Below are 15,954 nucleotides of genomic sequence, written 5' to 3' on the forward strand. Positions count from 1 at the left end.
GTTATTAGAAGTGGTGTTAAAAATGGTGGGCAATCTAACAGTTTCAATGAAGAAAAACATTTGATGTTATCTTTCAGGGCTTGACCAGTAGAATTACAGGGATGTCTAGAACTTTTTTATTTGGATTGTTTGATGACCTGTCACAACCACTTGCCAGAATAGCATGATTTTCACCTCTTTTTTTTCTACATACAAAAAAATGATTACTTTTAAATATTATTTCTTGAATTTCCAAACACTTAAAACAGCGAGCTAGTAATAAATTAATCATTCATTTATCAATTTAATTAGTGACAAAACAACTTTTGAATCTCATTGACTGGATGGATGAAAAGCGCTCTACAAATTTCTTCTTTATTTGGGCACCTTTTCTTGTTCTTCTCTACAGTTACGGCGAAATAATGATTGCGAGATCGGAAAAGGATTTAATGAAGCACTGCCAACTTTAAAGAGTTTTGCTTCAACAGGCATTTTATTTATTACGTATAGGCTTATTCAATCTTAGACATCAGTTAATGTTTTTGTTAACATTGTAGGATCAATTTGAATAGCAACAGTTGACAACCTGATTTTCTGTTTTGCTGGGAGTGAAAACTTCAACTTCTGAGTTGCTTGACTTATCCACACTTTTCTTGAGGATTTCTTTTATTTCTTTATCACTTAGAGGTGTTTTTTTTCTTTTAGCTGTGGTGTGGGTGTTGACTTTGTTTTTAAAATGTTCGTTGCAATCAGACTTCTTTTCTTGCTGCCCGAGATTTGTGTTACAACCAATCATCAAACAATCTATTTTGGAAATAAATTATACTAGCACATAATGAAAACAATTACCTTAAGTAAACTCAATACAGCAACATGGTTGAAATAATTTATAAAATTACCTGTGTATATTTTCTCGTTAGTTTTGTAAAAACTTTCAAGTCCTCTTTTCCATGTTGCAAGTAGAGGTTCACATGGCTAATATATCATAGAGTTGATTCATTGATTTCAAAACTGGCCTTGTTTCTTCTCAAGGCACTTCTTTCCCTTCTTCAACAAACTTTGTTATTTATTAAAAACTACAATAAAATACTCAATGCTTTTGTTATCTGGCTTAACTGGTAAATGAGCTCTGTTCCAAATTTCCTGCAATTCAATCAAGACAATTTTTTTTATGTTGACTGTTATTTCTCCACTTCCTCTCTAAGGTAGAGGTATATTTTGAGCAAAGTAATTTTAGCGGGAAGTTTTACACTAACACTTAAACTTTTCTATTGTCCAAATCCAATATTTAATCAAGTATCAAATCAAGTATTTTTGATAATGATTTTGTGTGGATCTCAAACTTTCTGTGGCTTTTTTTCCATTTAATTATTTTCACTTTTATTAGAGATTTACATGGTTTCGGTAGTTTATGAGGACGTCGATCCATTTTTATGGTGACCACAGAAAAAATATAGTGCAAGCACCAGCATAAGCATGTAACTGAGTTACTAATTGAAATACTGTTTAACGAAATCTAGCGCGAATTACTTAACTGATTTGGAAAGAGAAAAAAAACAAGTTTTTTAAGCCAATTTTTTATCAATGTTTTCATTGAAACTTTGGCTTTCGCTAATTTCAATAATATTTTCATTAGTGTTTACCTCGAGTCTGTATAATCTTTCTTTAATGATTTGTTGGTGTTTTTTAAACATTACTTTGGTTTACTTTAAACTCACTAAACACTTCTTCAAACTTGTTATTTAATTCTTGAATCATTCCATTATGATTTTTTAAGCTAATTACCTTAATTGCATATGTAGTAAGTATATGAAACACTAGAGCCTAATGTCTTAATTGCTTGTGTAGTAAGTATATGAAACACCTAATGTCTTTAAAGCACTATTTTAGCAAATATTTCCTAATCTTTATTTGTACATTAAACTTACTATAAACGCAAAAAATTTAAATTAAAAATTAAGCCTAATCTCTCAAAACCATTTAAACAAATTATATTATGAATCTGAATCTTATTACTTAATCATAAATATTAAAAATAAGTAATAATATTTTTCACTTTATTTATTTAAAGTGAATTTATTTATTTAAAGTGTTCATATTATCAAGTGGTCTGTGTAATATAAGAATGTTTGCTACTTTTTTTAAATCTCTGTTTTTAAGAAAAAATTTCAAGTGCCTAAATGTTTTAATGAATCATATTAGTGATCCCTGAAAATTGTTTATTTGCAAAAATTTGGATCCAGTATAATTATTTTTGTAAATAAACCAATTTTAGCATATGGTGCTCTTAATACCCTAATCTACCCTATACATTTTTTTGTATATATATACAACAATATTGACAAAAATGAAAATGTATTATTCTAAAGGTGGATTTAAACCTTGAAAATGACACTGGTGATCTACTTATGTTAATATTAAATTTACTGCTAAAACAAACAACTTAATTCTTAAATCAAACTTACTGTTAAAACATATATTTTAAAACAAATAACTTAAACTTACAAAATTATGTAGCAACCATGCTTCTAAAGAAACTACACAAAAAGAAATGTTCCTTATACTGAACAGCCAGTTTAGACCAGAGTTGTCCTTGGCCTTGCCTTAGGGCCAAAAATTAAGGCCTTGGCCTCGGCCATGATCTTGGCCTTGAAAAGTTAGGCCTTGGCCTTGATTGTTTTGACCTTGGCCTTAAAAAAGTACATATTTTCTTATTGATTTTGTTAAATTCTGCACATAACCTTCGTCTATTTTTACAAAGTGTAGTTTTATTGTCACAGCACTTGCTACTTACAGTTTTGTTAATAATTGGCCTTAACGTAAGGCAAAAATTGAAGTCTTTGGTCTTGAAAATGTTTGCCTAGGCCTTGGCCTTGAAACCCTAAATCTTGGCCTTGACCTTAAAACTCTTATCCTTGGCCTTGTAACTTTTGGCCTTGGTCTTGGTTTTGACCTTGTAGCGTGTGGCCTGGTCTTGCTGCTCTTGGCCTTGTTAACAACTCTGGTTTAGGAATCAAAATGGTTTAAGAATTGATTGAATTAAGACAGTCAAACTTTTTTTATTTAGGCACTTATGTTTCTATTGTATAAAACCTTTTATGAATAGATTTTTATATTGTTCTAAATTTAAGCCTTTACTGTTGATAATAGTTAGTAATACTGCTTAACAAAATCTTGCGCAAATTACTTTACTGACGTAGCTAAATTACATAACCACTTGACATTTAAATCAGAAGGACCCTCAAACTAATTTTTTTCAAGTGGAATTTTTTATAAAATATAAATAAGATAGTAAATCATACTATGTAAAAAGTTTAAGTTGTTAGGGAATATATTTTTTAACATTTTAAGCAAAAATACTTAAAAAGATGTTCAAAAAGTATTTTTGTCAACTTTTTCTAACGGGACCTTAATATTTTTATGTTTTTAAAAATACTTGATACATAATATCTTTTTTTTAGTCTAAACCTCAATTTTAAAAGTTAGTCTGATAATTCTAAAATTTTGGGGGAATGAGACACCCTAAGCCAACATGTTTCTCTGTCTTTTTAGTCATCTAAATACTCTTTTCTCTGAGAATAACTCTTTTAAAAAAAAAATTCAATTTACTATTTTTTTAGATATTGAAAATATAAAATAATTCAGTTAAATTGCTAAAAAAGCTACTTAACAGATTTTTGAATTTTTTTTGACACAATAAAGCTAATTGAATTATTTATTTGTTTCAATTTTTTTTACATTTTTTATTGGACACTTATATAGAAACCAAATATTTTTGGGAGTATCTCCTTAATATCCTGGATCTTGCTTTTAATTACTTTTTTTGAAGCTTGTTCATACCATTTAAGAGACTTTTTGGAGTAGTGCATTGTAGCCAAATCAGGCCAAAAAATTGTGGACATATGCTTTTTAATAAATGGCAAAAGGCATTTTTTTATGCGTATATTTATGAACAGGTTTATGTTCAAAGTTTGCTTGCCATATAAGAAACAAATTTTGCAGTTTAAATATAAGTGAATATAAATCTTAAGGCTGATAAAAAAATTGCTGGCCTGGCTATTGTGAAAAATCCTTTTTGCAATAGATTTTGTTGTCTTCAATTATGCACAAGCTTTCTTGTTTTGTAAGTTTATAGCTTATAGCTTTAAGTTTATAGTTTATAGCTTTTTTGAATGACAAATTGCTTAAATTTCTCATCAATGGATCGTTTTGGAGTTTTTTTTTTATGATATGCTTTATATTCTTGAGATCTAAGTATTTTTCCTAGCAAAGCTTGGCTGCAAATTCTTATGAATTTCTCTCTGCGACTGAACTATCCTGACAAATTCTTTCTTATTTCCACTTTTAGCTTCTATTTCAAGAGGTTGAGTCTGTTTATATTGCTGCAAAATAAATCTAATTGTGGATTGAGAAACACCTAGGGGTGTTCAAGTAATGGAAAAAATTACTTAAGTAATTTCAAGTATTTTTTTCAATTTACTTAAGTAACTTAAGTAATTGTAAATAATTTTAGTTATTTTCCAAACAATGAAAAATTACATCTAATATTACATTTTTGTGTGATATAGTACTAGGTGATATAGGTACAACAAATTATATCCTAACTAAACTTTCAAGATAGAACACTGAAAACTTAAAATTTTTATCAATTTATCACTCAAAGATGTTCTCAAATTTGCAATTAAAAAAATTTTTTGAGCATTAAAGCATCTTTCTGTAACAATTGATGATGCTGATAAAAACTTTAAAGTTCAATGCAATTTTTAAAGCATTTTTGGATGGTCATTTGATCCTTAAAATTCAGCCATTTCTTTTTTGATGCAATCAAAAACATTTAAGTAAGCCTTGTTTTTTATTAAATTAAAGTTTTGAGCAAGAAATGGCGAAGTTCTTCAATCTTATTCTTTTTTCATAAAGATTCTTTAGTTTCAGCATTGGAAAAACAAAACCAAGAAATATATTTAAAATTTAAACTAAAAGTTATAATACTTTAATTTTATGGTTCAAAATTGAAAATCGGACAACTTTTATGCAAATTTTTATAAAATTTCAATTGTCTGTTGATTTAATTCAGAAAAAAAAATTACTTGATTTTACTTAAGTAAAAAAATTAATTTCAGTACTTGATTTGTTTAAACAATTACTTAAGTACTTAAGTTACTTGAAACAGCTCTAGAAACACCAGTCATCTTTGAAATATCAACTTTTAACAATAAAATCTGATTACAATGATAACCAATACTTAATTACCATTACAATCACATAGCAAAAAAATTAGCTTCCGTGTGCAAAAAATTAAAAAAATTTGTTAAGTAGTTTTTGAGTAATTAATAATTAAAGAGTGGTAAAGTAAAGGGTGGTGAATTTTATCATGTTTAACCCGATATTTATTGTTATTTTTTGCTTTTGTAAAAAATTTTGTAAATTATAATTTTTCTTTGCACTTATAAAGCTTGCTTTTTCAATTTTTTTTTTTTTTTGTTGCTTAGAAAGCATGATAAAGCAAGTTTTATAAGTGAAAGAAACATAATTATAATTTACACAATTTTTTGTGAAAGAAAAAATATACAAAATTGTTACAAATAAATATCGGTTGAACATGATGAAAATCATTCATAGGCTAGGCTTCAACAAAATTTTGTGACTAACAATTGTTCTGCTTTGTTGTTGTTCAGGGTAAAGGGGTATATACTATTCAATTGATTGTGCATAGACATGTACCTGGGTACCTGTTTCACATTTCACAAAACTGGCTGGCCTAGAGTAGTACCTGGTTGTTGAACAAATTATAATTGTTTAACCAGGCTGTTAATTTTATTTTTATATTTTCAGTTCTTAAATTGTGCATGGCCCAAAATAAATATCTTTTGCAAAAATGGAAATCATAAGTGTCATCCAGTTTTTCCAATTGATTAAAATTGATATCCTTTATAAATATACTGACTGTTTTAATGAAGCTGATATAATAGCAGTATTTTTTGACATCTCAATCTATCAAGTTTTTGGAGAATCTCTATCAAGTTAAAAGTAGTATATAACTAGTAAAAATGGTTGTTCAAAATTTACTGTGGTTAGGCCATCCCTATTTTTATATTTAGAAGTTTTTAACTTTATTATTCATTTTCTGAGGTTATTTTTTTTAAACTACTCAGCTTTTTTTTGAAAATTTTTAACAAAATGATACTTCAAAATAACTTGCAATACTTCATGGCTCTCATATCTTTTTATGACTTTTTCTTGGTTGGCTGATGGTTTCTTGTATTTATGAAATAAAAGTTCTTCAATTCCAAGTTTTTTTATGAGAAAGATTGCTTGTATGTTAATTTTTATGATTGTAGTCTGTATAGTTCATTTCTAAATATTGCAGACTTGACTAAAAAATTAGCAAAACTTTTTTGTTTGAATTTTCTCAACTAATTAAGTTCTTTAAAACATTTTTAACATCCTTATTTAAATTAAAGTTAATTAATTTTATCTGTAATATTTGTTAAACTGTTTTATTTTTGAATATTTGATGAATTGTTATTGTTTTTTTTTTACTTATGAAGGTTAAGAAAACAATACAGTAAAACAATAGCCTTCCGAACTAGAGTTTATTGACTATGTTAAATCTATTTTTTTAAATTTACAAAAGTATGAAGAAAAAAAAGCGCAAAAAAAAAACTGTAATTTAATTGAAAATGTTTAAAACTTATGAACAAGATCCACATGACACTACATTTAGCCAATCATCAATAACTATGGGTGCAAGTTCAGTTGCTATTATATAACAGTATCATATATGACTACGTTATTTACCTGTGGTAACTAATTTTATTACCAGGTAGCATCTGCAGTAACATCTTATAACGTATTGTGTTGATATTTTATTATTTAATATTGTTTATTAAAAGGTTCAAATTCAACAGACTCGCCAATAGTAGAAAACATTGACACTTCACCAGAAGTTGAGGTGTCACCTGAAGTGGAATGTTCAAAGGAAGGTAGTTCAGTCGGATATTGACATCATTAAACAGATTTGTTTGCTTTCATACTGCGTTTTTGAGAATACCTTGTAAGAATATTGAAATGGGTCCCTTTTTTTCACTTAGAAGTTGAGGAAAAGTTAGAAGAACATGATACGGATATTTCCCGCAATAAAAAGAAGAAGAAGAAAAAAAAGAGAAGAAAGCATAAAAAAAGGTTTTTAATTATAATTATTTTGTCATAAATATTTTAGTTATATGTACAGTAGGGGTTGGTATGTATTTGGTATATGTTATATATTAACATTTATTCTATGTATTTGGTATATGTTACACACTTAAAAAAAAAGTAAAAATTTTTACCTTAGGGCAAGATATGTGATATACTCTTAGTAAGGTATAATTTCCAAGGTGGAAATTTATATCAAAAATTATGATTTGCCTTACAATTTTCTTCCTTGAAGGATGAAAATTATACCTTACTAAGGGTATATCAAATATCCTACCCTAAGATAGAATTTTCTACCTTTTTTTTTAAATGTACATATCATCGCAGAATTATTATATTAGTAGGGCTAACGCGGCAATCTCAGGCCCCTAGAACTTAGGAGAGTCCCTTTTTTGTGAAGTTATTTTTTTCTAGAAAAACATTTTACCAAAAAAAATAGTAGTATTCCGAATGTAAACATAACAGTGTTATGAATAAATAATTTTAGAAAAATAAGACCACGACAAAAGTTGATGTGTGTGTGGCTGTGTGTGTGTATGTATATATATATATATATATATATATATATATATATATATATATATATATATATAGATCTATAGTTTGTTGGCTTTGGGAAGAGCGGAAGGAAAAAAGTGATTCTTACGCCAACATATACGTCACTTTTAATTACTTTTAACTTTCGTCCAACATTTCCGTGTTGGACGAAAGTAAAAACCATTAATTTAATTACAAATTAATCGTTTTTTAAAAAAACCACAAAAACGCAAATTTAATTGACCAGAATGTTTTAAAAACATTGTGAATGTTTTTAACAATATAAACAATGTTTTTTTTTTATTTTTTTTAATAAAATGTTTTTATTTTTATTTTTTTTAATAAAATGTTTTTATTTTTATTTTTTTTACTGTAAATCATGCGCGGAGTGTTGCTACATCGACTATCTTATAGCCTGACTCGCAAGGGAGTGCTGCTACATCGACTGACAAATAGCCTGACTCGCAAGGGAGTGCTGCTACATCGACTGACAAATAGCCTGACTCGCAAGGGAGTGCTGCTATATCGACTGACAAATAGCCTGACCCGCAAGGGAGTGCTGCTACATCGACTAAGGGTTTGGTTGGGGCAGGCAGTCTATCATTATTAAAAAAAAAAAATTCCGGTCTTGCATTTTAATTTTTACTTTTTGTCAACAAAATATCGAAAAAACTTTCGGACAACATCTAAGGGTTGTATATATATATATATATATATATATATATATATATATATATATATCTATATATATATATTTATATATATATATATATATATATATATATATATATATTTATATATATATATATATATACACTGAGGCATATTCGTTTAGACGCATCAATTTTTTTCTCTTTATCTTAATTTTTTTCTATGTATTGTCAACTGATATGCATGCAAGTTATTATCAAAATAATTGTTGTGTTGTGGGCTAATAAAAACCACAAAAAAAATTTTTCTGTGTCTTTATTAACATGAGAGTATGCTTGATATACAAAAGCACATTTTTTAATTGGAATATATCTATAGACGCAATCAGGTTAATAACGGTAATTATTGATTTATAATCACTTTTACACAAATAAATTGATAAATTTTAGTGTAATTTGATCTTTTGCTCTGCCAGTATCATTTTTATTGCATTTTACGAAATGCCTAAAGGAAAGTATTTGACAGATGCTGAAAAAATACAAATTAATTTATATCGTGGCTCAGAAATCTCACCAGCACTTTCTATACGAGAAATAGCAAGAAAAATTGGAAGATCTGACCATGTTGTACGAAACTACATTGCAAAAGGTGACAATTACGGTGTAAAAAAAGCAACAAACGGCAACAAAGTATTACCAAATCGGCAAATTAATCGAATTCGCTTCGAAGGAACCAAAAAATTGAATGCCACACAAATAAAGGATAAATTATTATTGCCTGTTACCAATAAACATGTTGCACATATTCTACATACAACACCAAACGTAAAGTGGAAAAAACCACACCAAAAACCAATGTTAAAAAAACACCATAAAATTGCTAGATTACAGTTTGCTAAAAACCATATGCATTGAACTCATGAGTGGCAAAACGTAATATTTTCAGATGAAAAAAAGTTCAATTTAGATGGTCCGGACTCTTACAGTTGTTATTGGCATGATCTAATAGGAATAAATGACCCACAAACAAAACGAAATTATAGAGGAGGAAGTTTAATGGTTTGGGGTGGAATTTCTTATTCAGGAAAATTGACTCTGTGTTGTGGTTTACCTAAAATGAACTCGATAAAGTATACAGAAATGTTGGATGATGTTCTCATAACTTATATGGATGAAAATATGGACAATAATGCCATATTTCAGCAAGATAATGCTGCAATTCACACATCTAGGCATTCTATGAAATGGTTTAAAGACCACAACATCCCGGTTCTTGAATGGCCAGCTTGTAGCCCGGACTTAAATCCAATCGAGAACGTGTGGGGAATGCTATCAAGAAAAGTTTATGACGCTAAAGCAGCCGGACACCAATTTAAAACTGTTTCTGAGTTAAAGTGTAAAATCCTTGAAGCATGGTCCGAGTTGGATTTAACTACACTTCAACGACTAGTGGAGTCAATGAAAGGCAGAATTTTTGAGGTGATCCAGTGTAATGGAGGACATACGCATTACTAATTTCCATCTTTTAATGTCAAAAATATGACTGCGTCTATATTCCAATTAAAAAATGTACTTTTGTATATCAAACATACTCTCATGTTAATAAAGACACATAGAAAAAATTTTTTTGTGATTTTTATTAGCCCACAACACAACAATTATTTTGATAATAACTTGCATGCATATCAGTTGACAATTCATAGAAAAAAATTAAGACAAAGAGAAAAAAATTGATGCGTCTAAACGAATGTGCCTTAGTGTATATATATACATATATAATCCTCGGAATTAGGGTCGGCATTCGGCAATGCCGACCTGACTGCCGACCTGAAAGTGTTTGAAGTTGGCAAAAAATTGCCGACCTCGTTTTTATATTTTATGGTAAGCATTGTGTGTCAAATTTTTTAGCAATATATATATATATATATATATATATATATATATATATATATATATATATATATATATATGTATATATATAAATATATATATATATATATATATATATATATATATATATATATATATATATGTATATGTATAAATATATATATATATATATATATAAATATATATATATATATATGTATATTTATATATGTATATATATATATATATATATATATGTGTGTATATATATGTGTGTGTATCTATATATATATATATATATATATATATATATATATATATATATATATATATATATATATATATATATATATATATATATATATATATGTATATATATATATATATGTATATATATATATATGTATATATATATATATGTATGTGTATATATATATATACATATATGTATATATATATATGTATATATATATATATATGTGTATATATATATTTATATATATATATGTATATATATATATATATATATATATATATTTTTTTTTTTTGAAAATGTCGCACTTATTATCAAATGTTATTCTATATATAAATATTATGTACATATATATAGAACTATATATTCTTATGTTTAAAATATATTTTTTTGTAAATATAATATATATTATAAACGAAAAACGTCCGAAATTTTGTATATTATAAACGAAAATAAACGTATATTATAAACGTATATTATAAACGAAAAAAGTCCGAAATTTTGCTGCATTTCCCTTAATTAAATAACACTGAGGTTAAAAAGTTTTTAACTAAAGGTTGCTCAAGACCTTTGAACATTTATTGGATCCGTAATATTATTAAACAATAAATTATACAAAAATTTCAGAAATATCATTCTATAAAAAATTATTTTAGATTTTACTGTGAAGAAAATGATATTTTTTTACTATGAAAGAATCATTTTTTTACTAAAATGAAGGAAGTGCATTTTTACAAGAATTTTCAAATGTATTTTTTTTTTTTCGATGTTTATAATAAAATGATTGTTATTTTAGAAGTTTTTATATATTTTTGCTTTGGGTTTTGATTTGAAACCCAATATGACACTTTTAAAAAACTTTTTTTATTATTGATATTTAAGGACGCGTTAAATGTTCAAAGGTTTTGAAGCACCAATAAAAATATTTTTAAAAATGTACTTAAATTTAGTGTTATTTTATGTCACAGTTCAGATTAAGTGGCATTGTTATTAAGGGACATCGTACAGATTAAGGGGTTTCATTATCTTTTTATGACATAAATCAGCGCTCAGTATTCTATTCTAGGTCTAAAGAAAATATTACAGAATCAGTTAGTTGTGTTGATAATTGTGACATTGATACTGGAAGAGTTATTGATGGTCATGAAGAGGCTGTGAACGATTTCGGCGACAGGGATATTAGTAGTGGCCATGAGAATACTAACAATGTCCGTGATAGAGAGGTTAATGATATTCGTGAGAGTGTTATCGATGATGGTGAGATCAAAGAACATTTAGACGATCAAAATCAAAAACATAAAAAACACAAAAAAAAGCACTCAAAGCATAAACATAAGAAGAGACATCGAAAACATCTTGACGAAGATGAACTTTTAGAAACCCGCACGCCCAAAAGAAAACGTCTGGACAACGAAGGTTCGGAATCATTGACACATATACACAAAAGAAAAAAAAAAGATGACCATCATAGTTCGCATGACAGTAAACATAGAAAAAAAAAAAATTCTGATCGCCATTCCCGAAAACGTAAACATCGTGACGATTGTGATATCGGAAGTGAGATTTGTCTGGATTTAGGAAACTCTAATATAATTCCTTGTCCGGATGAAACATTGATAAATGAAGATATTTTAATTTGTGATGAAAGTACTAAAACCCATTCAAAAAAAAAGAAAACGGAACACAAGTTAGAGCGAACTCATAAAACCGAACGTAAATCAGATCGAACTCATAAAAAGAAGGCTAAAAAACACAAATCGAAGAAAAAAGGAAAACGAAATCATTCGAACAATTTAAATAGCAATTCTCATCATGAATTAACACACGTTATAGATTTGCGAGAAACTGAAAAGAAAATAGAATCGTTGTTTGCAAGTATTTCGAAGCGATATAATCTACCTTTAATGATATCTTCAGAAGAAAAAAATTGCGACAAAACTATGCTTGAAAATGAAACTTCAAAGAACACGGGCGTTGAAACTATAGATAAAAATGCGCGCGAAGTTCGGGATTTTATCCATAATTTAAATCCCCAAAATCACGCGTACGAATCGCGTGTAGATATTGTTCGGGAGTTACTGCGTGTAGAAAAAGCACTTATTAAAAAAAAAGATCGTAAAGAACGATGTCCAAAGACTAAAATAAAACAAGTAGCTGCTGATAGCACTGTTTATGATTTGCCAGAAACATTGACGTACGAACCAAAAAAACAATTTCAAAACGACAAAACTTATATAGCATTAATGAGCGAACTACAAGAAATCGAGGGGCGGTTAAGTTCTTGTCGAAGTTCTTTTCTAAAGAATAATGAAAAAATTGCTTAAAATAGAAATTTAAAAAATCTTTCTACTAATGTTTCATTTTTATTTGTGTTGCATTTTTTATTGCTCGTTTTTTTGTTTTCTACAAAAATAAGAAAATTTCCATCATATAAAATAGACTTTTTATTATATGACATAGATACCAGCGTCTGTTAATCACATTTGACAGATTTTTATAAATAAATAAATATAATAAAAATTAATTTATTAAATTAAACATTTTTCAATAATAAAAAATTATTCAACGCTTGAAAACCTAAATTTGGCATAGATGTTATAGTAGTCTCGATAAAAGTAATGTCAATGAGTTGCTATAAAACCACATTGTTAGCATATTTTTATTACATAAGTATCATATTGTTAACTTTTTTAGCATTAGGTTATATCTGTGTATTCACAAATTTGTCTTAAATTTTTATTATGTAATCACTTATCGAATAAGCTATTTTCTAGTGTTGTTATCGACTTCGACTAAATCAACTTAATGTCGATTAGTTGAAAGTTGAAATTACTAGACTTTGAAAAATCGAATAGTCGATTCAATTGACTACGGACTTCCTACTAATCAACTAAAAGTCGATTAATAAAAATATCGATAAAAATCTTAAAATCTTTTCATTCAATTTAACTTTTCAATCTTTAATTTTTGTTTGTTCATTTAATAACAATAATATGTACTATTATAACTGTTACCTAATTTTTTTTACTCTCTAAAAGATCTAATTCATAGCATGTTAGCATTATTTACACCTAATTAAACTTTCGATTAGGTATTTCATTCTTTTTTTTTCTTTACTCGATGCGTATGATTTTCATAAATACTTTCATAAGGGCCGCTCCAAGCTGGCTCGGGGCCCTGGAGCAACTTTAAATTGTGAAGCTCCAAAATATATGTTTTATCATCTATACAATTACATTTTTAATATGATTGTAATGACTGTCTGATAGCAAGTATTTAAAATGGTCTAAATCATTGGGGTCTGGGAATAGATTTTCCAGTTGTCGAAGCAGTTCTCCCATATTGTTTTGCTCCGTTATTATGAAACAAAACAATATGGGAGAATGATGTTATATTAAAAAATAGAAAAATACTTCTACTAAATCGACTTTTAGCGAAACAAAATCGATATTGCTCGATTTTCAGCCCTTGTCTATGACTCAGATTTTAAACTTATTTTCCGTCGTTTTATTGTAAAAGTAAGATGTGTTTGCGGAGCAATATTTAAATTTATGTAAATAATATGATTTGCTAACAATTTTGTTCAAATTATAAAACAGAAATTAGAAATTGTGTAGTTAATTGAAGAATGCACTCAAGAAATTTTTTTTTCATATTGAAACACAATGCTAATGATCAGTAAAACAAGTTTTGAAATGTTTTATAATAACTTTTCGAGATTTTCGAATGTCTCATTTTTTAAATATTAAGTGCAAAAAAGCAATAGGGATTAAATAAAAATTTCGTTAAATTTCCATTTTAACTTTTCATCAAGTTGTGAAAACGCAAAAATGTAAAACTATATAAAGATTAGCTATCTAAAATTTATCTATACAACCCAAGAAAAAGTTTATCTATACAACACAAAAAAAAAGTTATCTTTGCAACACAAGAAAAAATTTAGCAACACACATAAATATTTATCTATACAACACAAAAAAAAAGTTATCTTTGCAACACAAGAAAAAATTTAGCAACACACATAAATATTTATCTATACAACACAAAAAAAAAGTTATCTTTGCAACACAAGAAAAAATTTGGCAACACATAAATATTTATCTATACAACACAAAAAAAAAGTTATCTTTGCAACACAAGAAAAAATTTAGCAACACACATAAATATTTATCTATACAACACAAAAAAAAAGTTATCTTTGCAACACAAGAAAAAATTTAGCAACACACATAAATATTTATCTATACAACACAAAAAAAGTTTATCTATACAACATAAAGTAAATCAAAAAATTTTATGTAACAAAATATATAATAATGATATAAATAGTAATTTGTGTCAATTTAAAAAAAAAATTATGCATGGCCGACGACACGGGTTTCAAAGTGAAGGGGCACAATCGTCAATTTTTTAAAAAAGTCCTCTATATCGAGAATTTTCTTTTTAAAAAAAAAAAGAAGTGGTGTCGTCGGCTCTGTAATGTTTTTAGTTGGCACCAGGGCATTGTTTTTATTAAAAAAACTTCTGCCATTTTTTACAAAACAAAAAAATAAATTCTATGCCTATGGTGCATTCCATAAAAACTTTAAAAAAATTGTGATTTAAAAAATTTTTCTTTAACTGCCTATGGATTATAAAAATATATTCTTGATATGTTCTAAAATTGATATAAATATAAATTCAAAATTTAGCTATGAGATATATCGAATTAACAACAGCATCCCAATTTGCAAAGGCAGCAGAAAATATGGATGTCAAGGTTATTTTGGTTGATGATGATGAAATTAAAAAACGCAATGAAGAGATTGGATTGTCAAAATTAATTTCTTCATCAAAATCGTTACCAGGAATAAAAAAAAAACATTATTTCGAAGTTCAAACTATTACCAAAATAAAGAAAGTTATTGAGAAAATTAATGGCAAAAAAATTGCACCTTGTTTGATTTAAAATATCTATTTGTTTATTAACTAACTAAAATTTATATCATGCAACTGTGATTAGAGTGGAAACAGAATAAGAAAACAAAATTTTTCATTTTTGGGTTGTTTGGTGTAATTATTTCTGGTCAATGTGACAGCGTTTTACGGCCTTTACTCTCGAAGTATTTATAAAGGAGTCACACAAATATTTATCAAATTTTAAAATTAAACTTAAAGCAACCAAATAGTTATTTATTGTTATTAGAATTTTTATTTCAAATAAAAAAAATCTATGACGTTTAAGCGCCTTTTCATTTTTGGCGCCCACAGGCTACTCTCCAAGGTTTACTGGAATTATATAATATCTTTAATAACCAATTTTATCAATAATAAATGTTATTAAAAAATAAAATAAAACTTGACTAAATTAGCATGTTTTTAAACAACTATAACTCTCTGAGTTGGAGCGTTACGTCAGTAACGTAACGTCAGTAATTAATGAGCTTCAGAATAAAATCTTCTGCAATGGGAATTAATACATCTATATAGCTT

The 15,954-nt window shown here is 27.2% G+C and overlaps 1 protein-coding gene across 2 annotated transcripts in view; it reads left to right on the top strand.

Annotated features, from left to right (window-relative positions):
* LOC100207129 (E3 ubiquitin-protein ligase Topors) overlaps positions 1 to 12,848 on the top strand; it is a 44,144-nt gene extending 31,296 nt beyond the window's left edge. Inside the window, exons 10-12 of one of the 2 annotated variants that reach the window (XM_065818167.1) lie at positions 6,873 to 6,962; positions 7,071 to 7,161; positions 11,549 to 12,848. In XM_065818167.1, the coding sequence (XP_065674239.1) occupies positions 6,873 to 6,962; positions 7,071 to 7,161; positions 11,549 to 12,806 (1,439 nt within the window). In that variant the 3' untranslated portion in view covers positions 12,807 to 12,848. The remainder of the gene's footprint in view (positions 1 to 6,872; positions 6,963 to 7,070; positions 7,162 to 11,548) is intronic. The other variant, XM_065818168.1, reaches the window with a different exon arrangement.
* The last annotated feature ends 3,106 nt before the right edge of the window (positions 12,849 to 15,954 follow it).

This window comes from Hydra vulgaris, chromosome 14 (genome assembly GCF_038396675.1).
Source record: "Hydra vulgaris chromosome 14, alternate assembly HydraT2T_AEP".
NCBI lineage: Eukaryota > Metazoa > Cnidaria > Hydrozoa > Anthoathecata > Hydridae > Hydra > Hydra vulgaris.